The following is a 26,754-nucleotide window of genomic DNA, read 5'->3' as shown; positions in this document are numbered from 1 at the left end:
AAAGACGGCTCTTCCAATCGTTATCAGGATTGTGAGCATCTCAAACGCCTTCCACATTTCCCAAGACAACATCATATAAAGGAGTATCCATACAAAGGGCTCGAGTTTTGCCAGTGAAGAAAGGTGAAAAAATTTCTACGTGTGCTTCAGGCAGCTTCATCAACCGTCCGTCCAAGAGGTAAATCGAGGAAATCTTTCCAGTCAGCTTGCTATCCGCCACAAGAGACCTTTTGACAATTATTGAATCGCATCCGGTATCTCGCAGTACTGTCGCGGGATATCCTTCGAGTACACCTTCGCCCGTGGGCATCGAATTTTCCTTCAGCTTGGCAGGGTGCGTTTCTGCGCACTCCGGGCTATAAGGAACACAAAGGGAAGCCTGCGACTCTGAATTAATTATCTTGGCTCCATCTCTTTGTTGAAAAGAGCATGAGGCCTTCTCAACGCTGTTGGCCCTTTTGGAGCAGTCACCTGTTTTATGCCCAGTGCGGCGGCATTTTCCACAAAAGGGTGGCTTTGTACCTGGACCCTTTGTGTTGGTCCAGCAGTCAGCAGCTCTGTGACGCTTTTTGTTCCAAAGGAAACACTGGGGTCTCTCTTTGTCATCTTGCCACTCAGACGTTCGAGTTTGACCTGGAGGCTTGCTCAGGATATCGCCTTTACATTTGCCAAGGTTAATCAACCCCTGGTCCTTCAAGTAGTGGTCGGTAGCCTCCGCATGTTTTTCAAGGCTTTCACAGTTTCTTTCTTGAAGAAACACAGCGAGTTTCTCATGGCATTGTGCGAGAAACTGCTCCGAGACAATTTTGTCTCGCAGAGTATCGTAGGTCCGGACTGCCTTGGCCATTTCTTCCCAATGCCCAGCAAACTGCGTGACCGTTTCAGAATTATTTGGTTTGGCTGATCGAAATTTTCTCCGATAGCCTTCTTCTGTGAACCTAAAGCATTGTAGTAGCGTTTTCTTCAACGTTACGTAGTCCGTGGAATGTTCAGGTGCCATCCTACCAACTACACTCGAGGCCTCTCTGGTCAAGCAAAGGCTTAGTGTTAGGGCTCATTTGTCTTGCGGCCAGTCTTGACTAGTAGCGACGTGCTCAAATCGCTGTATATACGCGTCCAGCTCATCGCGTTCCTCGTTAAAGGCTGGGTGAGTTTATGTGGACTTTGGTAGCTCTGCGTGGTGCCTACAGGCGCACCCTCGGTAAGAGGCCCGCTAGTAGTGCTACTTACTGTCGCACCTAACTGATGCAACCTTACCTTGAGCTCAAAAACTTCCTTCTCTGTTTGTAATCTAGCGACTGCCTCTGCCTCGGCTTCTTTCGCGGCATCTCGTTCAGACAGACGAGACTCACGTGCCTCTTTTTCGCGTGCACGTACTTGGTCCATTCATTCTTTTAGTGCTGACCCACTTAACCCCAAATCCTTTCCGATAGCCGTCAGCTTATCTGCCTCCATCATCGATCGTCACACACACAAATGCGATGTGATACTCTCCTTAGATGTAACAAGAGTAGTCCTGTCTCGCGGACGCCAGATATGTCGTGGTTAGGTTCGTCACGTCGCAAGGCGTGTGACGCGAGGAAGATGGAGACAGTAAGGAAAACAGAAGGGAGTTATATTGGACGAACAAAAAAACTCTTGCACATACAGTACTATAAGTAGTACACGCACGCAGTTCACACACACAAAAAAAGAATAAACAGTCTCACAGTCTGTGCCGTAGCCCGGTGCCTTGAAGTGGGACCCATTGCGTGCTCGGATGCTGTCGTTGCTTGGGTGCCAGGTCATAATACCACTGTAGAGGGCATCACCAGTTCTAGGCGTAGCCTCACACTGTCCGCGACGTCGGCTCGGTGGACGTGGTCAGCAGCTCCGGTCTTTCGAGGGCTCTCGCCGTACCGGAGATGTCCTCAGGACCACTCACCCAGAACTCGTGCCTGGCCACCCCGACACGCCGTGCCCCGAGAACGTCAATGGCTCGAGGACAGGAACCCAGCCTTTCGAACCACACGCGTAGTTGCGGGTTCGCCCTAGGCTCCATTGCGTCGTCTTGCCGGCGTCCGAACAGCTTCGTTCTCCGCAAGCGTCTCTTCTTCTTTTTTCAATGGGCGCGCTGCAATGCCCCTTCATTCTTCTCATATTCCAGGTGATGTGGCGCTGTCGTCTGCTATGCTCGCATTTTTTTAAGCTACTACATCACAGTCCGCCTCAATGTTTTCGCTGCCTTTTTGATGTCGAATGTTAACGTCATACATCGACAGCTTCAACGACCACCGAAGGAGACGGCCATGTGGGTTTTTTATGTTTCTGAGCCATTGTCAAGTAGCATGATCGGTGACAACAGTGAATGGTCTTTCATGACAGTGCCGCTTGTCAACAGCGTCAATTATAGCGAGACATTCGAGCTCTGTAATGGCATAATTTAATTCGTGCGTGAGTAGCTTACGCGAGTGATAGGCGACGGGGTGTTCTTTACCATCATGATCTCGTTGCTTCAGAACTGCACCTACGCCTATGTTAGATGCGTCGCAATAAAGAATGCATGGTTTCTCGCAAGAAAAAAAATGTAAAATGGGTTATTCGGTCAGACAGTATTTCATGTTCTCAAAAGCTTGTTCACAGCAAGAATCCCATTCCCATGGTGTGTCCTTTTTCAACAGCTTCGTAAGTGGGAAAACCATATCACTGAAGTGCGGTATAAACTGGCGGTAAACGTTGGTGGTGCCTAAAAACGCTGAAGCTCTTTCGGGAATTTCGGTCTTGGGAATCGCAATACACCTTCTATGTTTCTTCGTATAGGCGACACTGTACCGTGCGACACTGTGACCCAAATATTCAATAGAATCTTGGGCAAAATGGCATTTCATCAATTTAAGTTTTATATTCTCCAATTTTAGGGCATGCAATCGAGCTTGGAGGTGCTGTAGGTGCTCAGTAAATGTGTCGGAAAAGACTACGATGTCATCAAAATAAGTAACGACATTCTTTAATTTATGTTTTTTATAACTGATTTCGCAGCTCTTTCGAACGTAGCAGGAGCATTTCTCAAACCGAAAGGCATAACAAGCCACTCATATTGGCCATTCGGCGTGACGAAAGCTGTTTTTGGGATGTCCTCTGGGTTCATTTTGGCATGCCAATAGCCTGATGTAATATCCAATGTCGAAAAATATTTCGATTTTCCCTGGTAGCCCAGAAGAACATCGTCTATACGCGGAATAGGTTGGTAGTCAGGCACAGTGACAGAGTTAAGCTTCCCATAATCAATGCATAAACGTGTGCGTCCTTCACATTTTTTCTCTGCAAGAATGACGGGAGCCGCGTATGGGGAAAAAGATGGACGCACTACACCTTGCTTGAGAAGTCCACTTGTCTGACAATTTCCTCTTTGTCTGCCAGGGAGCGTCGATACGGTGGTCTGTGGATAGGGACGTTGTTGCTGAGGGCAATGCAGTGTCGTTCGTCCGCGATACATCCGAAGTCCATCTGACACTTTGAGAAAATGTCTTCGTAATTGTGAAGCACCTCTCTCAAAGCAGCTTGTTGCGATGATGGAAGGTGCGTGACATCAACGGCTTGGAGAGGGGTTGTATCGGCGCTGAAGACACACCTTTGAGTTTGAAAGGAATTCTACAAAGCTTTGTTGTCTTGAAGCAAAGTCATCGTGTTGAAATCCAGTGACAGGTTGAAAAAGGAGGCGTTGTCCAGGCCTAGCAAGAATTCAGTCTTCATGCCTGGTGGAACGTGTGCTTGGACTGCCCGCTTTATCTTCCCTATCTCCAACTATATGAGTACGCGGCCCAAAGTTCTTGTGGTTGAGGTGACTTGTTGGACACTAATGCATGGATCCTTGAGCAACTGCAGCTTGAGTTTTTTTAACACAACTTCATTCATACAGGTAAAAGTCGCTCATATATCCACAGTTGCGTTTATCATGTGTCCGTTCATAAGTGCACCAAGACGTATTAATGAAGCTTTGGGCCGCCCTCTTCGTTTCCTTGGTTCTCAGTTAGAGCAGACACCATTTCTCGCCGAGGGCACTCATTGTGCCAGTGAATATGATTCGGCAAACCAGTGGATGCACAATGTCGGCACTCACTGTGAGGGGTGCGCATCGATCCTGCAGGGAGCCATCATCGCGTAAAATGAGGCTCTCGATGCATGAGCTGCCGCTTTGACGAGTGTTGGGAAGCATCTCTGTGAACAGAGTCTTCCGCTTGAAGTGCAGCAGCAAGCCACTTGGCCGGGGTGGTGAGCGTCAATCCAGCGAGGCGCCTTTCGATCTCTTCAGGTACACCATCCGTCAATCCTGATACTATGTGAACGTCTTTTAAGCCTGCGAGGCGACCAAAGTGTGTCTTCTCTTCGTAGTAGTGTCTGATGCGCTGTTCTCTTTTGAGTCTGCAGTGTATGAATTGGCGGAAAGGGTCGCTAACAGGTGCAGAAAATCGTGATATTATGCTTGTTTTGATGCCTTCCCACGTATCTTCTGCGTCGAAAATCTCGGTGAGGTACCAGCGGAATGCCTGATCTTCCAGGTACTCGCTGATGCAGTCGATGCGATCTCGTTCGGACCAGCTGACGTTGCTCGCCTTCGTTTCGAAGAGGTGCAACCACTTGTCAACAGGGACGTCGTCTTCGTGTGACGTATGAAGCGATGGTTCGTAGAGGCCGAGAAGGAAGAAGTGCTATGGAATAAGCATGGCGTATGAGCCAGGCCACGTCTCCCAGTCATCGTAGCGTCACACGAGTCGACAGGATGAAGACCTGGCCACCACCCGTCAACCTCGCATCATTCACGAAGCCACCGGCAGTACATCTCAACTGAATATCAACCACAGAAGAGGTGATCTCAGTCGCATGCAGTTCCCGGCATCATGACAGAACCATCTACTGACCTTCCATCCCCAAGTACACTGGAGCAGCGGACGATGGACCAGTACACGACTGGTTCGACCTGTTCGAGCTCCACGCTACCGCTGCATGATGGTCGGAATGGGAGATGGTTACAAACTTCAACGAGTATACTTGACTGGTGAGGCATTCAAATTTTACCTTACCCACATCTTCGACAAGGACGAATCGTGGCAGAAGATCAAAGAAAGAGATGATCATATTTGCAAGATGTTTCAGGGTGCGAACAAAGGAAAAAAGGACAGGGTAGACAGAAAGAGCGCTGACTTCCAAGTAACTTTATTTCACAGAGTGACAAGAATTTATACGTCTAAAAAGGAAGCTTACAGAGCATGTAGGTAAAAAGCAAGCCTAATCTACACATCAGTAACAGCACGTGTTACGGGTCCTCTATTGCCTCAAAGCCCAGCCAGGCAATCACGTTCAGCCTGTGATAAAGCAACCGATGAAGTGCTTGCGCATTTATTTCCTAGCACATGTACTTTTTCGGCTTCAACAATTTCTCGGGTAAGCTGGTCCCTGTGCCTTGCCAATATAGAGCACTGATCAACCACAGAAGAGGTGATCTCAGTTATGTCTGAAATCTCCAGACACGATCATGATCGTGTCTTGTTGAACTTGATGACTCTGTGGTTTTTAAAGTTAGCCGTTTTGTTGATGATTATTTAGTGTTGTTGAAATGTGACAGTCAAAATTTTCAGACCATTTCCTCTGACGTGTTGACTGTTTTCCGAGATTGCCTGAACCATTAGTTCTAACGTATGAATCACCCACTGATAACCTGAAATTTCTAGATTTGAAGCTTTTGCCAAAACCCCGACATGTTTGCTGGATGTATGAACCAAGAAGCGGCAAGCCTTCTGCCTTTCAGCTCAGCTAATTGGTCAAGCTGGGCATTGCTAACCTCTGCCTTGCCAACGCCTTAAAGAAGTCCTGCCCCCACATAGTACACCGCAGCTTTGCTCTACAAGTGGAGCGCCTCACCAAAGCTGGTTACCCCGCGCACGTTCTCGTTTCAGTGGCGGAAAAGCTGGTCACTGTCAAGAAGCAAGGTGACAAACCAGATAAGCGCAACAGCGTCAGAAAGAGCCGGCATGTCGTACTACCGTACGTGCACGACGTCTCACACAGGCTAAAAAAGATTGCTCGAGACGCCAACATTCTTCTTTTTTCAGCACCGGAAAAATTGCAGAAGCTTCGAAAACGGGGCAATACACCTCGCGCAAATTCTGCCGCGTGCTCTGTCGCGCACAGGTAATGCTACGTCACATGCGCAATGGGGGTCGTATACTTGATTCCACTGACCTGTGGGTGTGTCTATGTCGGCCAAACCGGCATGTGCATAAACGACCGCCACCGAGAACACCGAAACAATGTGCACAATGTGGTACAAGGGCATCCTGGCATTCATTGCCGAGATTGTGGGTGCACCCCCCTCTTTGATCAGGGCTCTATATTGGCAAGGCACAGGGACCAGCTTACCCGAGAAATTATCGAAGCCGAAAAAATACACGTGCTAAGAGATAAATGCGTAAGCACTTCATCGGTTGCTTTATCACAGGCTGAGCGTGATTACCTGGCTGGGATTTGAGGCAATAGAGTACCCGTCACACGTGCTGTTACTGGTGTGTAGATTAGGCTTGCTTTTCACCTTCATGCTCTGTAAACTTCCTTTTTAGACGTATAAATTCCTGCCACTCTGTGAAATAAAGTAAGTTGGAAGCAGGCGCTCTTTCTGTCTACCCTGTCCCTTTTTTCCTTTGTTCGCGAGCTGAAACATCTTGCAAATGTGACTACGCACCAACTAGCCCAAGTTTCCACTCTTAAGAGATGATACCCGACTATAACCAAGACCTACTTATTGCCAACCATCTGGAGAAAACCGCACACGATCGTCAATTCCCTAAGCAGTCCTCAAGCATTCGAAAGCCCAACGTGAATCGACAACTGCCACAAGACGAAGTGGCATTTCAGTTTACTTTCAGAAGACCATGCGTGTTTTGGGAAAAATCTAACCATCAAGCGCGCCTCCTTTCTACACGAAAGTCAGCATTTCGAAAGTCCTCGCTCCAGCGTATGACGCGAGGCATTTCTCACCGACCTAATGCTCTTAATTCTTCTCCTCGCATACGCGGTCCACCGCGTGGTTTTCCATCACCCGGCTCTTCAAACGCTCCTATCGCTTACCATTTGCCTCATAAGGATGATGCGACCACGGTAGACGACCTGGCGCTTCACGAAAATACCATGTGAAGCCATGGTCCTTCCGGATGGGTTCATTCATCACCGTGCGGTGCATACACACTAGACAGTCGAAACAAAGCAGAAGGCTCAGACAAATCGAACATCGTACGCTGCCAAGCGCAAAAGCCCTTCGTGGTGAACAGTGCAAAAGCCTCCAAAGAAATTCTGTCAATTCTAGTGCACCACCTTAATTTTTTTTTTTTGAGAATCACGAGAACCCAACAACTACCAACTATTTATTGGTCACACCAACTATCAAAGAAAAGCAAACTCGTGTTACTAAAGGAGTACCACCTCGACAGATTCCGCAACATCAGCAGTGCCATCAAGAACTTAAAGAACTCCGCAATATACGGCAGTTACATCAAGTACTACGACGAACTAAAATAAGATCACAAGCAGATTTGCAGCTTAAGAATGGTCGTCAGGAACCACACCAACTAAAGGAAAGACCAAGTCAACATCTGAGCCATATTCGTAGAAGAAAACGTCAAGGAAGTCTTCTGTACCAGATATCGAGGCATCATGTACAATCCTACCGACGCAGATACCACCACAACAAACCACTAAACAGACTGAACGCTTCCGTTTGCCAAATGCAGGAACGCAAACATCGTATCATCTACTGCGGTTCTCGGAAACGCCAGCTGGAAGCAATGCTTCTGTCTCAGCCACGACACAAAATACAGCACCCACGACAGAAAATTCGACGTATACGACGTCTGACCTTCAAAGGCTACAAGGACGTCCAACCTCGTTCGTTCTTCGCAGCTGCTGAAGACGTGTCATATGGTTAGTGCAGTTCTGCAAGACATGGTTATCTTTTCCAGAACGCCACAGTCAGCCTCGCCCACCCAAATTCCTGTGTTAACCGGACTGCTGCGCTCTCTCCTGAAGTCTTTGAAAGTGTACGGAACTCCTCTGGAGCAAAGAACCAATTGTGAATTTTTGACATTTGTGACTTTTCAACCTCTCCTTGTTTACTTTTTCTTGTTCGTAATTCATGCATTCTTTCAGGGCGAGGGGAATCGTGTGACGTATGAAGCGATGGTTGGTAGAGGCCGAGAAGGAAGAAGTGCTATGGAATAAACATGGCGTATGAGCCAGGCCACGTCCCCGAGTCATCCTAGCGACAGTACCACCATTCGTGCGAATGGTGGTACTGAATTCAAAGCACCAATATGGGTTCTTTCTACAATCTTACTTTCTGTAAGCAGATGAGCGAGATGTAAATAAGTAGTTCAGTCGTTTTCCAGCAGTCCATAGTAGGCGAAACAGAAGCCAAACACATACAAGTTTAGCAAAAGCATGGTTTAGTACAAAAGCATGCACACAGTCACCCAGGGCAAGCATCCGTTTTGAAGGCGAAATGCAATTCACTCACTCACTAGTAATGCTAACGTTGCTTAGGCTCCATGCACCCATTCAGATGAGTGGAGCGTAGATATTACCAGTAACTGCAGTCAACGCATTTTATTCGCCAACAAATGGCTCATATCGCATGCAAATAAGAGACAATGCACGGAATCGTAAATGCGCTGCAGACTGACTATCCACACTATTAGGAAACAGTGCTGCCACTGCCACCTATAGCCCGATCTCGCTACGAATAGTGAGCTTTGACTCTGGCGCTCTGCTGCGTGCACTACCATCCAGTGGTGCACTTTTGTTGCCGGGTTTGTCCTAGTGAACATTACTGGACACCTGCTGTGAAGGGTGTAACCGGTCAGTATGCTAGCTACATGGCCAGTTTTAAACTTAAAGTTGATTGAGCATGCGCTGGGGCATGAGAACCGAGCTGCTGAACAGCATTAATTCAGTGTTGATTCGTGCAGGTTTTTTACTAGGAGAAACAAGAAGAGCTTCGGCTAACCCAAAAGGTTTATTGCGCATTTCGCGAGCTATAACAAGGACAGTTTCCCACTTGTGGAAAGCGCAGTTCTTAGATTAGTTTAGAGGCTTCTAGTTTACCAACTTAACTGAAGGACCGCAGCGGTCGGACAGCCAGATTTTTGTTGCTAGAATTTGTAATGAACCTTCCCCCAAACTGGCGCCAAGTTTTCTGAAAAAAAAAATATAAAGAAAGTTTTCATTACACGAGCAAATACAGTAAAGGTTGCACAGTACTTGTGCACTTACATTACTTGACTTCTTTTGTTTCTTTTGTATTTCCCACACACACTCTACCTTTCACCATCTGACATTGGTACCTTATACACTATAAACAGACAGTCCCTAAATTTAAGCACCTGTTCCTGTCTTTTTAGGAAACAGCACAAAAACAAAGAACTCTTATATAAAATTCCATCAAATATCACAAAGTATTTATTGGTGTTGTGATCTAGGCCAAATAAAACAAAATAAAGTCTGAAATAAAGTTGAAAGTTCACACTTCTTGTGCTAGTCATGTCCGGGAGAACAGCATACGTGGTAACGGCCACATGTCATACTTGCAATCGTTGGCCTCTTGGAATGCTGCAAGGTCAGTTCTTCCAAACATTGAATGTTTCCAAAGACCGCGAATCCGTCTTCTTGCGAGCAGCCACAGCCTTGCCGGAAATAGTGTTGCTGGCAGTAGTGGCAGAGGAAATTGATGGAATTTCCTCATTCGGAAGCAAACTCTCGACACATTCACGACAGGAGGGGTTCTGGGCTAGATACTCTTGGATCGCAGCCCACTGAGCTTGGATGACATTTGTGGGCATCCGGAGCGGGTTCCACGAAGACTTCAGGCCATCCTTTCGCTCCTTCATGCTGGGGAAGTTCATGTTTCGCCTCATAGTGTCCTCAGATGGCAAAACCTGGCATTTCTCGTGATCCTGGCCAGTGGGCTTTGAGTAGCCATCAGCAGGCTGTGCCTGCATCGTGAAAGAGTGTTTGCTGCCTTAGGTGTGGAAAGATCGGTATTGGCAACACGGCACTCTATACTACACTCAGCAAGGCAACACTGGCTGTGTAGCATTTTGCATGATGACCAAATGCATTGAAGAAATACTGAGCAAAACTTTTTGCCACCAAGACTTCACCAAATTCGGATACTGGACGCCAAAATCAATAGACACCACCTTCTCTTCGGGATGAAACTAAAGAAAAAAATGAATGTAATGCATTTCCGCCTAACTGTTGCATCTAGCGCCACACCGTGAACTAAAAGATGTAACATTTGGAGACATAACACACGCCGGAAACAGGCATGCAAGCAATGCGGGCTGTTGCCCGTGTCTCTTAACTCTCTCAGCTTACACATCGGTTCACATGCAAGCAATACTATGAGTGAACAATGCTCCTGGCCGGAGTAAAGCACCGGTGCTTCTGTGGAAGGGGAGAGTGGGATAAAAGGAAGAATGGAACACAAGGACGTGCACCCAACATGCGCTTCAGTGAATGTGATGTCAAGGCTCACACTCGCGTGCAGTCGCAGAGACATTTTGCCAAACATGCAGCCAAATCACATGACACTCATCTCATGATTATCATGTTTACACCAGTCACATACCTTCGTCATCTGTTGGCGCCACGTAAAACCAAATTTGGCATTAGTGAAGCTAGCGTGAGTCCGTGAGTGCATCATCAGTGTGGCATGTAGTCTTGCTGTTACATTACACGCATCTCATGATTATCATGTTTGCACCAGTCACATAACTTCGTCATCCATTCACGTACTGCAATACCAAAATTGGTATATGTGACGCTAGCAAAACGGCCTCAAGCGCATTATGAGCGTGGCTTGTAGTCGTGTTCTAACATGACACACATGTCATGATTTTTATATTAGGGTCTGTCACTTGTGTTCGCCATGCAATCATGTCATACCGTACAAGTTTTGACACATGCCAAGTGAACGAAACCACCGCAAGAGCTGCAGGACCACAAAATGTAAATCATGACATGCATGACATACATGTAATAATTTTCTTGTTACGACAAGTCAAATATGTTCTTCGTGCAGTCATGTTAGTTAGCCACACCAAGTTTGGTATCGATGCCGTTATCGAAACGGCCAGGAGAGCTAAAAGACAAAGGCTTCTAGATAGATAGATACGCTCAAAGTCGCCGAAGTTTGCTAAGAAATGCTTCACATTTAAATGTGTGAAATGGGCACAGTTTTCACTTTTAAGTAGAATGTTGATGTTTTTGTCAGTTTTTTCTAGGTATAGCTCTAGGCTAGAAAACCTGAAGGTATACTCGCACACTACATTTTTTTACAATAAAGGGAATGCTATGGGTGTGGAACTTATGTACAGGGCAAGCTTTCTCCCACCAGACCAGACTACGTGAAACAGTCCGGTCTTATAACCAAGATCATATGCGCAAAATTTAAATTTTCGCTTTAGGAACAATCACATATCAAAATGTTGTAACGGGCATACCAAAATAAATGATCCAATTTTTCAACAACATGTACCATGGTGATTTTCTCCTGTGTTTAAAAAAGTCCACATGATATGAACTCTAAAAAAACATGACCCTCAGGCACAACCGTATCACAATTAACCCTGCTTTGAGTGAAGAACGATGAGCGGGAACCATAGCCACAGTGGTGGCCACGACCCGAGCCACTTGCTTCACAGTGCGTCAGCATTTTTTAAAACTCCACACGGCAAAAAAACACTTTCATTCTATCGTTAGTTCGTGTTGCATGGAACACCCTGCATACAGTAATCCCTCGTTAACTCGAAGCCATCAAATCCAGGAAAAATTTCGAGATAGGCGGTATTTCGAGTTAAGCAAAACGCCGAAAATGTTCGCCCAGGTCACTGTAAAAGAAAAGCCAGTGCTGCTAGGAAAAGCTCCACTGCACAAAACAGCTACCGTAATAAAGGCACAAGAATTCGGAGGGGAAAAAAATTTATTACCGAGGACCGAAAAATTGCGTGATGCTCGCCTGTTTCGCTTCAGCGTTCGGTCCGAGAAAGGCGTTCTCCAGTTGCTCAACACATCGCTTGAGCCGTTGGTCGCCACCGCTGCATTCGACCTTGTTGCGGAGCAAGCACAGCATGTTACGTGTTTCTGTCGTCGTAGGCACTTCTCGAGGCTCTTCCTCATCTGCATGGTCATCTGCGTCGTTCGATATCGGCAACCGACAGCATTCCGGTAGCGGGGAAAACAGCGAGGAAAACAAAGAATACCAGCTCGCACATGCAAGGGCTAGGTTGCGTACTGACGGGCGCATGCTGCACACGCCGCCCACCGCGCATAAGTCGCGCGCAGGTGCGCACACGTGATCACTCCCACAGTTGCCTGACAAGGCTGATAGAAAACGGCTGCGTCCGCGGGAATTTCGAATTCGCCCTTCACGACTGTGTTCGGCACGTATAGTAAGAGCTAAGCGTTCGCACGGAGCTCTCGTTTCCTGTTGGGAGTAGACTTTGCCTTCTGCCCTCCCTGTCAAGATTTCGAGATATCCACTGTTCCCTCCGGAAAACATTTCGAGATAAGAGGGGGCAAATACATAGCACCTATGGGAGGTTAATGCACGGCGAAAAAAAGTTTCGACTTAACCGAGATTTCGAGATATGCGAGTTCGAGTTAACGAGAGTTTACTGTATGCTTTTTTTTGTGTGATATGCATTGATAATATCTGCAGTTTTACAACCATAATACCGCAATTAGATTACGACACCCAAGATATGCATTGAGGCTTGGTGTGCTTTAAATTCTGAAGCAGGAGACAGCTTGTGTAGTTTCCGTTTCCAGCATGACCATCTTGATTATGAGTAGTGCTCACAGTCGTCAAGTGTACCAAGAGCCTACAGTGTTCCCCACAAAAAGTGCCTATTATTTCTTACTTTGTGGCCCCTGCCTATCATGCCTGGTCTTCAGGTACATAGTCACAATGATAGATGTCCTGCCAGTAACCAAACACAGCACAAGCAGGCATGAATGAACGAGTCAAGCTGGTGGAAGACTGCTCGTGCAACCAGTTTCAGAGGTTCTGTGTGTTCTACATCAGCACATGAAGAAACTGAACGTTGGCAATGCAGCACTCACAGCCGCCCAGCGGAGAGCCTGGTACAGAGCCTCCTTCGAAGAGTCCAGGTCGAGCGTGTTGACAATGTTCCGTATGGTCCACAGCAGACGATGCATTATTAAGAGCTCGCACTCTCCCAATGCAGCTGGCACGTTGTTTTCCATCACGTCACGAATCGTCTGGTAGATATGCTCAAACTGGGGCAGCTCTTTGGTGGAGTCCTCCGTCGGCTCTGGAAATGGCTGCTGCTCACAGGCAGCCACTACCTGCGCATGACAGTCAGAGGATAAAAAAGCATCATGGGCACAATGCGCCCTTCTCACGATGCCATGGCACATAGGCCCTACCCACGGAGGCAGAAACATTTAGGAGGTGCAACTCCACGCTTTGAGGCTGCTGGAGAGCCAAGTCACGCTGGTGGTGTCTTGCTGCAGAAAAAAAAAATCGCTGCTGTGTGATTTTCTGAGCGAATCGGTCGCATGCGTTGCTCGCATTCCGCTGCAGTAACGAAGCGGTTACGCGGAGCGCGTTCGGTTGGAAACGCTTCCTTTTTTTTTTTTCTGGTTGCAGCTTTGCACCACAAAGCACGGCCAAATAATATGTCTCTTTTGGAGCATGATATTTTTGTATTTTATTTGTTATTATCTGGACACCTACAGATGCACATTCTTACAGGAGTTTCCCCTTCTGAATATTACAGCGAAAGCTCTTATGAGATCACTCTTCGGGTCACGCGAAGTTGCATGTTGTTCGCCCCCACCGATGTCCGTAACCACATCGCGAGATATTAGAAAAAAAACCTTGGCTTAGGCAGGCATGACCTAGTACCGATGGCACAGTGGGGCTCGAGCCCGGGTCCACTGAGTGCCAGCCCAGTATTCTACCACTGAGCTACACCGGTGCTTGTGACTTATTGTCAAACTTGCCTTAGGCATGCTTGGTGGTGGGAAAGCAATCGCGTTAACACAACTTATAAAGCATTTCAAAACAGTGAAAGAACAACCAGTCGTCGCACAACGTGATTAACGTAACGAGTGCACCATCCAATGCTCCAATCTATTACAAAAGCTTGTTCTTGTTCCCCTAATAACTGTGGTGCATACGCACTACAGCCATAATTACTCATCGTCGTCAGCCACTGCATGGACAATTGGCACAAAATTCCTTGCAAGTGTTTAGACGATACCACGCTTCTCAGAAGAATGACGAAAAATAGCGTAGCAAATGCCGGCCTACTACGCAAAAGTTTACGATTAATGCCCTAGTCACTACCAAGAAAGTGTGCTTGCAGTAGTTACCCATTGAGTGTTTTGAAAAAGCTCTGAAATGCCACTCTTCTAGCTTTTGCTGTGACTATGCTGCGCCGACCACGCAGGCCTGGCGTTTTGTCTTCCTCTTGGTCCCTCTTCCTGACGGGTTAGTTCGAAAACTCTATGATGAGGTCTCTAATCTCGAAATGTTCGAGTGAGCCCAACCACAATGGCACAGGGCAGCACAGGAAACTGAACAATCACCAACGTGAGAGAGCACAGTGTATAAAAGACACTAGTGCCCCTACAAAGAAACAGGAATTGATCAGGAAATACTAAACACGCAAACATTGCACCCTGCTAATAGAGGACTCCTTATATGAGAAACAGGAATTTACCCCCCTCCTCATATTTCTTATAAGGAGGCGGAATTCAAATACACTACACCAATGGAATGTAATTGATGCACACTACAAGAGCCCTATGGTTCTAATTCATCAGAGAAACTGCAAAGGAAACTGTAAAGTTTCTTTCGGTACCTCCAAGCACTTAGAAACAGCTTAGGGAGAGATAAACTTCACAGGTTTGTTTGCCTTATCAACAGGTTGGTTACAAACTTTAAAAACTCAATTTCAAGCGAGCTTGCGCAGAATGACCTGAAATGCTGAAAATGGTGTTTTTCGAAAAACGTTCCTAAGCAACAGCTGAAACCCACCGAAGAAATTATACGGGAAGCTAAATAAATCAGGCTAGAGTTTGAACTCTAGTCCCCCCCCATTGAAAAGTAAGTGCCTCGACCACTAGGCCAAACAGTTATGCTTACCCAATATATGAACTGAACTCAATCATATGAATGTCTTCTCCCAATAAAGAAATTAAAGTGAATGAAACGAATTTGGCAGGAACGTCACTTGCAACCTTCAGATCCGAGGGTTGCAGGTTCGATCCCTGCAAAGACAGATTGTCTTTTGGAGTATTGTCGTGCACTTGTCCACTTTCAATCACATCTGCATCATAATAAGTACAAAACACATAAAACAGTACAACTAACATTCCCCATGCCTTTTTTGGCTCCATAATTTCATGGTATTCAGTAATGCAATAAGACACAATAACACTGCATTAGCTTAAAGTAGTACACACGGGAAAAAATATTGAGATAAGTGGATTTTCACGACAGGGGAAGATGCAGCAACTGTCATTGAAAATCCAGTTCTTTTTTCAGAAAGTGCTCTGCTGACCAGATCTTTCTTAGGACATTCTACACCAGCTCTTCATGAGGGTTTCAAAGGCAAATGTGTGCCAAACATAACAAGCATATACATTTTTGTGTTACTGTCATTTTTTTTGTTAGAGGAGGAAAACTGCACAGGGCTGGTCTGCTTTACGACAGGACATGAATAAAAAAACATGTGCCCAGTTGCTCCACACATTGCGTAAGCCAATTGTTGCCCCAGCGATGCTCAATTTAATTTCACAGCGAGAGGCACCATTCACTCAAAAGTCTTTGTGAGTGAGACATACCTTTATATTACGCATGCCTCTCTATTCCGTATGCCTAGAGCCAATCTTTCAAATAATACCAATACAGAACAAGTACAGCTCAATATCTCACCTGTGGGAGTAATTTCGAGCGGTCATAGCGGCGCCGTATCACATTCAGAGCTCTACGCAAAATGCGTGTCGCGTATGCGGCCCTGTTGCCAGCTGGGCCCTGGATCACGATGCGATCCTTCAAGCGCCGGCGCTCCAACAAGAAGTGGCTGCAAGAGCACCATCAGGGCTTCACCAATGCTGCCGCTCAACGCAAAGCCCTCACAGGTGCAGAGGACAACGGCTCATTCAGAAATATACATGTGTAATATTCCAAGTGCCCACCACTCACAGGTGTATAAGACAATGGCTCATTCAGAAATATACACAATGTGTAACATTCCACATGATAACCCACCCTATCTCCCCCAAGGATGTGGATTTCACACATAATCACAATGTCTGCATCCATGAATAGGAGGCTGAGTGCAAGAAAGAAAGCCCAGAAGGGCTGATTGAATTGACAGCTCTCTTGTACATGCCTCATCACCTTTGTGTAGCCTAAGGACATTAAGCTTACATAGTCATCCATCAAGAAATAATTAATCAATCAATTAGTAAGGTTGCCTGGGAAACACACACGAGTTTGGCTGAACTCTAAAGCCAAGCATGCCACTGTTGGTCTATTATTTAGTGAAAACAATCTATGTAACTCTTCACAAAGTGCTTTCCTAATGGCGAATTTCGATGACAGGCTTGAAGCTCAACTGGCCATATGTCCGAAAACTCGCTGATGAATCGATAAGAGGAAGTCGTAATGAGCAATTTTTTGTCGAGCTTGAGTCCAAGCGAGTCCAGTTTTGGAAACTTTCAGCGAGTCCGAGTGAGTCCGGCAGAGGCAAGTATTGACGAGCCGAGTGCCAGAGAGCACAAAGAGCAAAATGTATTTTTTGAGAGAGTCTGAATGAGCTCCATTTTTACTAATCTTCATTATTACTACCAGCCTTATAAATGCTTAAGTTTACATTTAGGTCTATTCACACACACTTGAAAGCACTAGCATTCATATGCCCCCTCAATAATCAATGATCAGAGGTGCAAGTTAAATGGTCCCAAATCCCTTACCCCCTTGCAAGGTCTTTCGTGGGATATGCTTGATAAAAATATCTCATGTGATTTGCATGTTTAATAAAAAATACTTACTGGATTGGAATCTCTGACAAAACTATTATTTGAAGGTGCGAGATCATAAGGCATGTCACATAACACCAATTACGCAAGCTCTTGGAAATGAAGAGTGTTGATGGCACGATCAAGTGAGCTAATTTTATTCTCACCAACTCGGGGCTCATGAGTCGACTCCCTCAGACTAAGCTTAAGCCATGAGTCTGAGCGAATCCAGTTTAGCGAGCCTTTGTTAGGCAGAACCAAATGCATACAACGTATAATTATGCTGAGAAACGCACAGGAGAAAAATGTTTGCTGTTTTTTCATATCATTTAGCCTCATTTTATTACGGGAAGGACCTCAGTGGGTTTATAACTTAAGAGGTATTTTTAAAGGGAGACTGAAGCTCTTTAAAAAGTTACTTTGGGGTGTGTAATGACAGTTTGTTAACTACAAAATTCAAATGTCGATGTGGGAGTGTTTAAAAAAGAACTGGAATAGCCTGTTCTGGCTAAAAATTGCAGCTGTGCCTGCAGGTTTTTTTAGACACTGAGCAAATGTAATGACGTCATCTTTGATGTACCATGTCATTTGAAGCAGCAGCAGTTGTAGCATAGCTTCCGCAATAAGCTCTGCCAATAGCACGGAGCCAGAGTTAGTCATGGAGGCCACAGTAGAATATGCAAGATGCTCATTAACATGAATCTCGGCCATTTGTCTTTGTGGCCAATATTGTAGTTCCGCGTCTCTATGCTTACTAGAGCCTCCAGCACATAAACAGTGCTCGGGCAATTATTTCACATCGGTGAGTGGTGCCTACTTTTCGCCATACTGCAACACGGATCAACCAAAAGAACCAGATATTCCAGTTGGTTCATTCTCACGTCCAAACTTTTAGTGCACTCAGGCTGACGGAGCAAGGCAAACTGTTCTATCACATGATCAAAAGCTCCTACTGCAACAACCCCAGAAAAATGACCACATCAGTGACACTAACATCAGTACTTGCTAAACAAAATGTTTTAAAGAATTTGAATACTCCTTCACATTCCCTGTACCAGAAGTGCAATAATGATGTTTACATTACAGCTAAAAACTAAACATGCAACACTATATTTAAAAACGACATATATTATGTCCCTTACGCCTTCCTCAGCTTAACTGCCTATTGGATTCATTTACTTCTCTCTTCATATAAATCCTAATCCTCACTCTCTTCTAAACGGCCAGCGTCAACACTGTTTCATAATTTAGCGCCTTGCCACTCCAGGCCGATAGCTGGCGGCGCTTGGTGTTTGAGTCAAATGCACTTCTTGCCGAGAACTCGTTCCGCGTGCCATCACAGTGCCCTATACTGTACTAAAATTACGCAGTAACAGCATTAGCATGCGCTGTTATCATACCAGGAGTGAGCGAATGCATTTCACGGCACTGACGTAGCATCTTGCCCCTTCGCCATTCACCCCCTGCACAGCTTTCAGCACACTCAGTGGGACAAAATGAAAGCACATCAAATGAGCAAATAAACCCCACAACTTCAATTCCAGCAGGTGGATCAATTGCAACATTGAGGTCATTCAATGGTTACTTGGAAGAGTATTTGTGGACATCAATAAGAGTGATATCAGTACAAGAAGCGACCTGGACAACACTAGGAAAACTGGCGGAGCAAACTGCTACACTCCAAATCACATCTGTATCAGAAGGACTAGAGAGACCGCAGAACCGATAAGCCTTTGGTTTATTGTTCACAGAACAAGAATAAAAAAATATATATGAAGAGCGAGCTCCTGGCCACTTCTTCTGCCTCGACTTCGAGCTCCATCTTCAATTTGTTTTCTACAACATGCTTCCTTTATAGCTACTAAATTTCCTTCACCCACTCATCAAGTGAGTTTGCAAAGTCATAGCTGTGGTAGTTAGGAAAGCTCAGTGAGCACCTATCAATATAAGTTTGAACATACAAATACGAGCCATTGCTCTCACAAGCCACATGCTCAGATCACTCCTTCTGCACTACTGTATTACAGCAAGCCCAACTACCCATGCATAAATGTTATGCCCATAAAGGAACCATTCTGAGCACATCTGAGGGAAAGTCGCCTCAAGATACGAACACAGTGGTAACAAGCTTTTCCAAAGTAGTGTGTCAAACATCAACTTATAGACCTTCTAAGCACCACTTTTATACACGTCAGCCAAAGGTGCTCAAGGTCAAACAATACTTGAAATTACTCCTTTACTTTCGAATTGGAAGCTTTCTCACAAAGTTACCCTGCCCTCAGTGTTGCAAACTTATGCTTTCCATAACTCATCCTTTCGAGCACAGGCTGTACTGCGTTTTTGTCTTACAGATCAAAAATTTTCTGCTCTTCAAGTAATGGCATAACAAAGCACAAAATTTTCATTAGACAAGAACATGAATTCAGGAGTAAAGCCATCTCCTCTGAATTTTACTGAAGGCAATGTTGGCCCACACGTAGTAGAGGTACACAATGATCCACAGATTGCAACACTTTGAAATTGTCCCCCAAACCAAGTAGTGCAAGAAAAAATTTTGGCATTTGCATTTTTACTCGGTTTCCCAAACAGAGATATGATAAAAGGCCGACAAAAGCTTGAACAGCTCATTTCGTATCATCGATTTCTCCTGCCAGATTTTCCTAAAAGATGAGCAATAACATCAAACAGTTGATAATTTATCTAACCATATCAGCTTTTCACCATTTTACGGGTTACTGTAGGCATTTTGCTTTTGTGGCATAATTCAGTTTCTGGATAACTGAGCTTAGACAAGCCTCCGTGGGAGTGAGGGGCACATGATGACTTAGGCCCATTAAACCTGAAAAGCTAGCTTTACCGTGGAAAAAAAAAGGACTTCCTGTTTAAGATATCTCATCGTTGTCCAAAGAGTAAATGCACACTGAAATTCAGTTATAGCTGTTTTGTAGAGGCAAATAAATGACAAAAACGCCTTTAACAGTGGAGGCACGGCATTTCCGTATTAGTGGTAGCGTATGTGTCAGCCTTCCGTTGATTACCTTTTATAAAAAAGAAATCAAAATGTATGAACAGTTATAAGACCCCCCCTGTCCAGGATTTGATAGGTGTCACCTCTTGCCTGGGCGTGCAAGTCTTCATGCCTTGTTTCTTTTCTGCCACTGTGCACCTTTTCAGATATTAGACGGAATTGGTGGTGCCTTGTCTTTTTTCTCTAGTCCGTGTCTGCATCCCCCCTTTTTTAACATTATTATCCCACCAACTCCACTCTCTGCAGCTCTAAACACTGTGTTCTCGAAGAGGGACGGCCAGCTCACCTGACAGCAGCAACACTTCGCGTGCGAACAGCCTTGGCCAGCTTGTTCACGTCACTGCTTCCATGAGCCTTCAGTGCAGCCAGCAGGCGTTTACGTTCACTGCAGAATAAGTCAAGCACAAGCGACATCGGTTTAAAAGTCTTGTGTAAGCACAGATACAGAACGTACTCAAGTAGCCGCCAAGGAAGCTAAACTACCCAAGTTTTCTGAATTGCCAATTTCAGTGCGTGTTTCTGTGATGATTTGGAAGAATTAAAGATCTTGTTATAACAATTGGCATCTGTCAACAAGATATCGAGCTCAACAATCGAGCTCAACAATATCGGGCACAAAGGCCAATACCAGCCTGGCTGAGGCTGACAATATCTCGCACATTTTGAAAGGTATCACCAATGATGCGTTCAATGTGCTTGTCTTTACAAATATAACCACCATCGACACCGTAACAAAAGAGTGCTGCGGTCTCGAGCAGGCGAAGATCCGCTGCGTTTGGACCAGCTGTTCTACCGCCTACCCAACACCGCTGCAACGTCGTTTTCCAAAGCCACCCCTTGTCAGCCGTCCACAACCGAAGACGTGACGTGCATCGTCTGCCATGACCTTGAGGCCGCTTACCCGGCTGCCAACAAACGGATGTTGCTTGACACCCCGATGCCAGCTGGCTCCTTGATCCAGGCTAATGTACGCCAGGAATTCGCTAACTTAGGTCTCCTGCCCACTGTACGCGCCATGGATTATATTGATCCCTCAATAGCTTCTGTCTACGTGACATGCCGCCGTATGTACACCCTTCAAACCAAAAACCTGTCTGAATGACGAACAGCTGATGATAAGCCAATCTGTTTCAGCTGTCGCACGGGACACGTCGTTTGTTACTAATGCAGCCAGTGGCCATCTATGCCTTCAGGCCCATACCCCACTTACAGTAACTCAGTCCGTCCACCGAACCACCGTTATCCGACCTACACAGAGTTTTCAGCATTTACAGTCCCCGAGGATTATGGCCTGCCTTTCCCATCATCGCCACTGCCTCAAAGCCGCCCTTCTTGTTCGAATACGCGTTGCCGCTCTACCTCGCCGTCGTTTAACCGTTGCATGTCCCCAGAAAGCTAGGCTGCGCAGCTTCTGTAGATGAAGCTGCCCTGTCGACCTTACCCGAAAATTTTCTGTAGCTCTTACGCTTAAACCGGAATGCCCTTGAAGTATCTGTTGACAGCACACCATGATTGATACGGGCGCTCACATCTACATTGAGTTTGGATTTTCATCGTCGTATGAAGAAGGTACTCACACACACCTTGATCCGTGTCGTGCAAGTTGCGGATGGCACAACAGTCCCTGGCATAAGTATGTGTACAGCTCAACTTACTATGGCCGGAAATTAAGTGGTCGTCCTTTCTACTGTCCTTGACAATGTCCCCACTACCCCATACTAGGCCTTGATTTTCTTGCCAATTCTGCTCTGATTGATTGCTCTGCTGGCATAATCCGCCTTGAACTGCCCAATATCACTGACGCCTGTACCAACCTGCATGCCGATTACAATGCAGCAAATTTGTTTACCCGCCCTCGAAAACTGTTGACGTACGTCAATTTCGTGTGCTCATTAGCTGTACCCAAATGTGGATATTTATGCTACGCTTCTCATCAACATATTCCTTACGCACCATGTTGCAGTTCCCTATATGGTGCTCCACATCTCAGCTAGCACAACTTGTCAACCACTTGTAAATTTCGGATTTTTGAATCAAGGGCTTACACAAGGCGCTAAATCTGTACTCCATTTTTGTCCTCCAAAAGTCTGTAGCTCACCTTTGCCTGTTGCTCAATTTACAAACCGAAGTTCTTGCCTTGGACATACTTGCAAAAGCCCTTAGACACCCTTGAGCGAGTGCGCGGTTCGGCGGGCCCGTGGCTTCGCAAAGTCGCACGCTCGTTCTCTCCATTTGGGAGAGGGCTCAATACCGTGTCACTAAGACACGCGCTCATGCACTGCTAAGAATACGTGGGGTCAGGCCTTCAAACGTCAGCTTTCAGTGTCTGGCCACTGGATGTGGCAGCTTGTGAAAAACCAATTAGGCAAAATCAACTAGCCTAAATCACTACTCCCTCTATTAAGCCTCATGACTGTCCACTCACGGTACTGTCCACGGCTTCTCGTCTGCCTTGAATTTCGCAATACTGTAATGCACGGTGGTCTTAAGTTCCCGACCACGGCTCGAACGCAGCACAGGCTTGGCAGCTCGGTTCTTGCTTTTTTTCTTTCGTGGCTTCGTTTGCTCGGGGGTTGGCTCAGGATCTTCGACAGGCCTCGGTTTGGGCTCGTCGGGCAGCACGAAGGAAACATCGAGTAGCTCAGCCGGAAGCTCGAAGGCGAAGTCGTCCACGCTTTCTGGCTGCGCTGCGGCCAACAACGCACTTGGCATGTTGACATTTTGCTCCTCTGCCATCACTTCACCGTATCTGGAAAAGTGGGCAAGTCGCGTCATACACTGTCATTCTTTCTGTTACACTGAAACTTTGTTATTTGTTACACTTTCTGATACACTGTCAGGCACACATACGTCCTTGAGCTTCACTTCGCATGTACCAATATGTTCATGTACACTTTTTTTCCACATCAGACCGCCAATCGATGCAATGTTTTGCTGCTGAAAACATTTTAAGACAATGCATGTCCTTTGAAAACTACATATTTCTCTATTCAGGACAATACAAAATAAGCTAAAATTGCAATTACCTCACATTCAATATAAATGTAAGATTGCCTATTATGAGTAAATTTACTCGACGCCTAAAATACTGCAAGGGGTATGAAGAACTAGAAGAGTGTCACTCGCAACCAGTTTATGCACAGAACCGCCAAACTGCACCACACATGTGCAAATAGCCTCACGCAATCACTACAAATCAAAAGACGAGGTCATTGAAAAGACATGTCTAGTCAAGCAATGGGGTGCAAAACTGAAGCTCAGACGTGCGAAAAACCGCAGGTGTGTCAGTTATACACCATTCCTCTTTTTTTTCTATCCCAAAATCTTCCACTTTTCCCATGCCAGAGCATTTCAGCTTTTGGAAGGAACAAAAACACTCAAAAACCTCGCCCTAACAGGAGCAGGAATAGTGATGCTCTTTTAAACCTGTGCTGTTTAATTCTTGTGGTGTTTTATACACCTGAAATTTTCCCTCATAACGATGCACCAACTAGCCGAGCCACAAGAACTTCTAAGTATTTGCCTGGTTGAGGTTTGGAGTATCGTACTGACATATAACTATAGAAGTTCCCGATACTCCTGCACTAAGTTCTTACTGTTTCCATATTTCGTTTGGCCTCATTATTACAATTTAGTGTTTAGTTATGAGTGAAAATAATTTGCTTGAACTCCTGGTATGAATGCAGAAACTTCCGAGGGTTAAGCAGCGCCACTCACATCCACAGTGGCAACTGTAGAACCTGCCTCCAACTGCGTGCATCGTGTAGTACGTGACAAAAATTAGCAGGAGACTGATGTTTTCAGTAGCGCAACAGTAGAGATCACAGAGTGCACAGTGAAGATTTATGTCCCACCTGTGGCAAGTGGGACACAGGTTGCGTTGTGAAACCTCTACTTTTTTTTTTCAATATATAAGAGAAACGTCTGAAAAAGTACAAATCTTTTAATTCTCTATACTTTTTTGCATTCTTTGCAGTTAAATATTTTACCAAGAAAAACAAAAAACCAAGCCACTAAGCTGAAATTTTCTTCTGACTTGTTGCGGTGCATGCATGTGCTACCTACCCCCAGCTATGCTGGAACACTACTTCTATGGCCTGTTCAACCTAAATCCTGCGCATCTGTTTCTTGCAGTTGCTGCAAGTCGTGCTGTATTTCAACCAAGTATGGTTGCATTCTATGGCCTATAGTCAGCGGGAACTTTTCTTGGTGCTATAGAGCCAAATAACGTGCATCTTACCGCCAGGGAAGATAGTTTCAAAGTAGCGCCCGTATTTTCGACGTGACATATAAATGTTCCTCCATTATTTTTGGCTATGTGGAGCAATTTAAGGCGGGACGCAGCTCACACACTTGGCGTTTTCGAACACGTGAAAAAGTCCTGTCTTTTTATGTGCACTTCAAACACTAAGCAGCGTCTGCTTCTACATGAAACACTGGTGGTGCGCCCCCGTCTTTCCCCAGCGTTACGGACGCGCACCAAAACGAACTACTTCGCGTAGTGCAACATGTGCAACATGTGCAGAAGCTCCGCCTCCGTAGCTTTCCCTTCTGTGCTGTTGCGAAGCGCGCCTCCGACGACGTAACGAACGGCGCCACGAATCTGACCGCTGCAACCACTGTTTACGAAAGACGGCGACGCCAACACGGTCCCGAAGGCGCCACTGCTTCGGACTCCGCCGGGAAGGTCACCAGCCGTTTGGTAGCGTGGGTTTACAAGCTCGCGACCGCTTCTGCGCAGAGCTTATAGACGACCGGACGAGACGGCGGTGAGTTAAACAAGGTTTATGTACAGCATATATACAGAGGCGTTACTGATTCGGCACTGGGGTTGACAGCCTAGAGACCCGAAGAGTCGAGCTCTCCTCTCGAACACGTAGGCCTGCTGCTCGCGACGCGCCGCAGGGCTTTTTTTTATATGCACCGGGTGGATTCTTTGAGTAACCAAATGTCCAACCAGAAGCGCCGCTGGTCGTGAGACTAGAATCCTCCAATGGGGTCGCCGCTGGGCCGTGTCATCGAATCTGAAGACGCTGCGCTGAACGTGGCTGCACCCAAGGACGAGTGACGTCACCACGCATTGCACAGACTCGCCAGACAGTAAGGCGCCGATTGATTGCTCGACGGGCTCGCTGGCTGAGTTGACTCACTGTGGGTGCGCAGCAGAGAGGCACCACCGCGTGATGACGCCGTTGAGTTGTTCGCGTCAGGCGGGCTCGCGGGCTGGCCTTGACACAGATTGCCCTTTTCAGAGGCATGGACGTTTACTGTGGACTCGCAGGCATAACAGTGCCCAGAAAAGCTGTCGCCGTGTATAGTACAGGGCAATGCATCCGTGGAACGCTGTCGCGTTTGCCTCCTTCTGTGCGTTCTAATCCTTCGTTTCCAACAGCCAATACAGTTGTGCGAGTAAATATTGTTTTCGCATGTGTAATAACAATACATAAAGTGGGAAGAAACCAAAACTCCAGAAAATACAGCTTGTAGTGTACAGCGCATCCCGAAGGAGTACTGCCATTAGCGTGGCTTCGGTCTTAGCGAGCCGCAAGGCCGAATTCACAACGCGTCGCGTGCTGAACGCCGCCGCACCCGCCGGTTCGGACAGCCAAGGCGCATAACGCAGCGTGGAAAGTACACAGTACTACTCTCAATAAGGGCGCAACACTTTATTGCCTGCGGCAAGACCAAAAACGCAGTACAGAGCACGTTGCAAAATGGCGGCGGGAAAGCAAACGAGGCTTAACCACGCAACGGGCGAAAAGTACATCAAGGGGGGCCGCGAGCACCTCTCTGTAAGCAAAAGGGATTCACGGTGACCCGCTGCTGAGGGAAAACACCCTCGCGAAAATTCTGCGCTGCTCTCACGATCTGTGACCGCAGGGCCCGGTCTCTCGAGCGAGGGCAAACTACGCTCGCGTTGGCTCGAGAGGTACGGGTCGGCGCTGTACGACCACGGGCTAGGACACGACACCGCTCTTCGGCCCAGCGTTCGGAAGGGGCAACGAAAGGAAAGCGTTCGCCGCGGGCTCAAGGCGCCATTTACAAGTCCGACCGAGCTTCAACCAAAGAAAGCCAACGGACGAAAAAGAAAACGTGTACTCACCGTGGAGCACTCACCCTTCCACGTTCCGAGACTTTCTGACTCCTGACCAAGGAGGAAGAAAAAATAAAAAAATATAGGAGAAGCCATTACGTCGTCTTACGTCATTACGCCGCAAACACCCGCACTACCTCCTAGCGGAGAAACAGATAAACACTTCGCGACTCCCGGCGGGCCGCAGCGGGCTTCGAAGCTGTGTTCTCCGCCGGCAGTGAGTCAATCCACGAGTGCTGCTTCTTTTGCGTGTTTTTTTTTTTTTTTAGAAAAGCTATGCGATGCGGTGCGAAAAGCTCTCAGTGCGAATCGCGTGCACTGCCGGATGTACGTGGTGGCACTTTTCACGTATTTTCGCTTCACTGTTGACGGCATTTTTATACAGAGCTCTCAGCTACATTTCTAGTGCACTCTATCTCAGCTGTACGTCGCGTTGGTTCTTACTTATCGGGTCAACTGAGAACAAACGCGAACTTTCGTTTTTACTGCGGTAGGCATCGTGTCGCGTTTTTAGACGTTGTGTCGTTCATACGGGACGACAATAAGCTTT

At 46.4% G+C, this 26,754-nt stretch overlaps 1 protein-coding gene across 1 annotated transcript; it reads right to left on the bottom strand.

The window, feature by feature from the left end:
• Positions 1-9,465: 9,465 nt before the first annotated feature.
• Positions 9,466-26,273, bottom strand: LOC119174207 (uncharacterized). The gene is made up of 6 exons (XM_075896003.1): positions 26,228-26,273; positions 22,536-22,859; positions 20,397-20,495; positions 15,995-16,142; positions 13,150-13,395; positions 9,466-10,016 (listed from the first exon to the last, which is right to left on the bottom strand). The coding sequence occupies exons 2-6, from the start codon at positions 22,844-22,846 to the stop codon at positions 9,642-9,644; spliced, it is 1,179 nt and encodes a 392-aa protein (XP_075752118.1). The 5' UTR covers positions 22,847-22,859; positions 26,228-26,273; the 3' UTR covers positions 9,466-9,641.
• Positions 26,274-26,754: the final 481 nt, after the last annotated feature.

The sequence above is a fragment of the Rhipicephalus microplus genome, chromosome 5 (genome assembly GCF_043290135.1).
Source record: "Rhipicephalus microplus isolate Deutch F79 chromosome 5, USDA_Rmic, whole genome shotgun sequence".
Lineage (NCBI taxonomy): Eukaryota > Metazoa > Arthropoda > Arachnida > Ixodida > Ixodidae > Rhipicephalus > Rhipicephalus microplus.
This window is presented reverse-complemented; position numbering and strand designations above follow the sequence as displayed.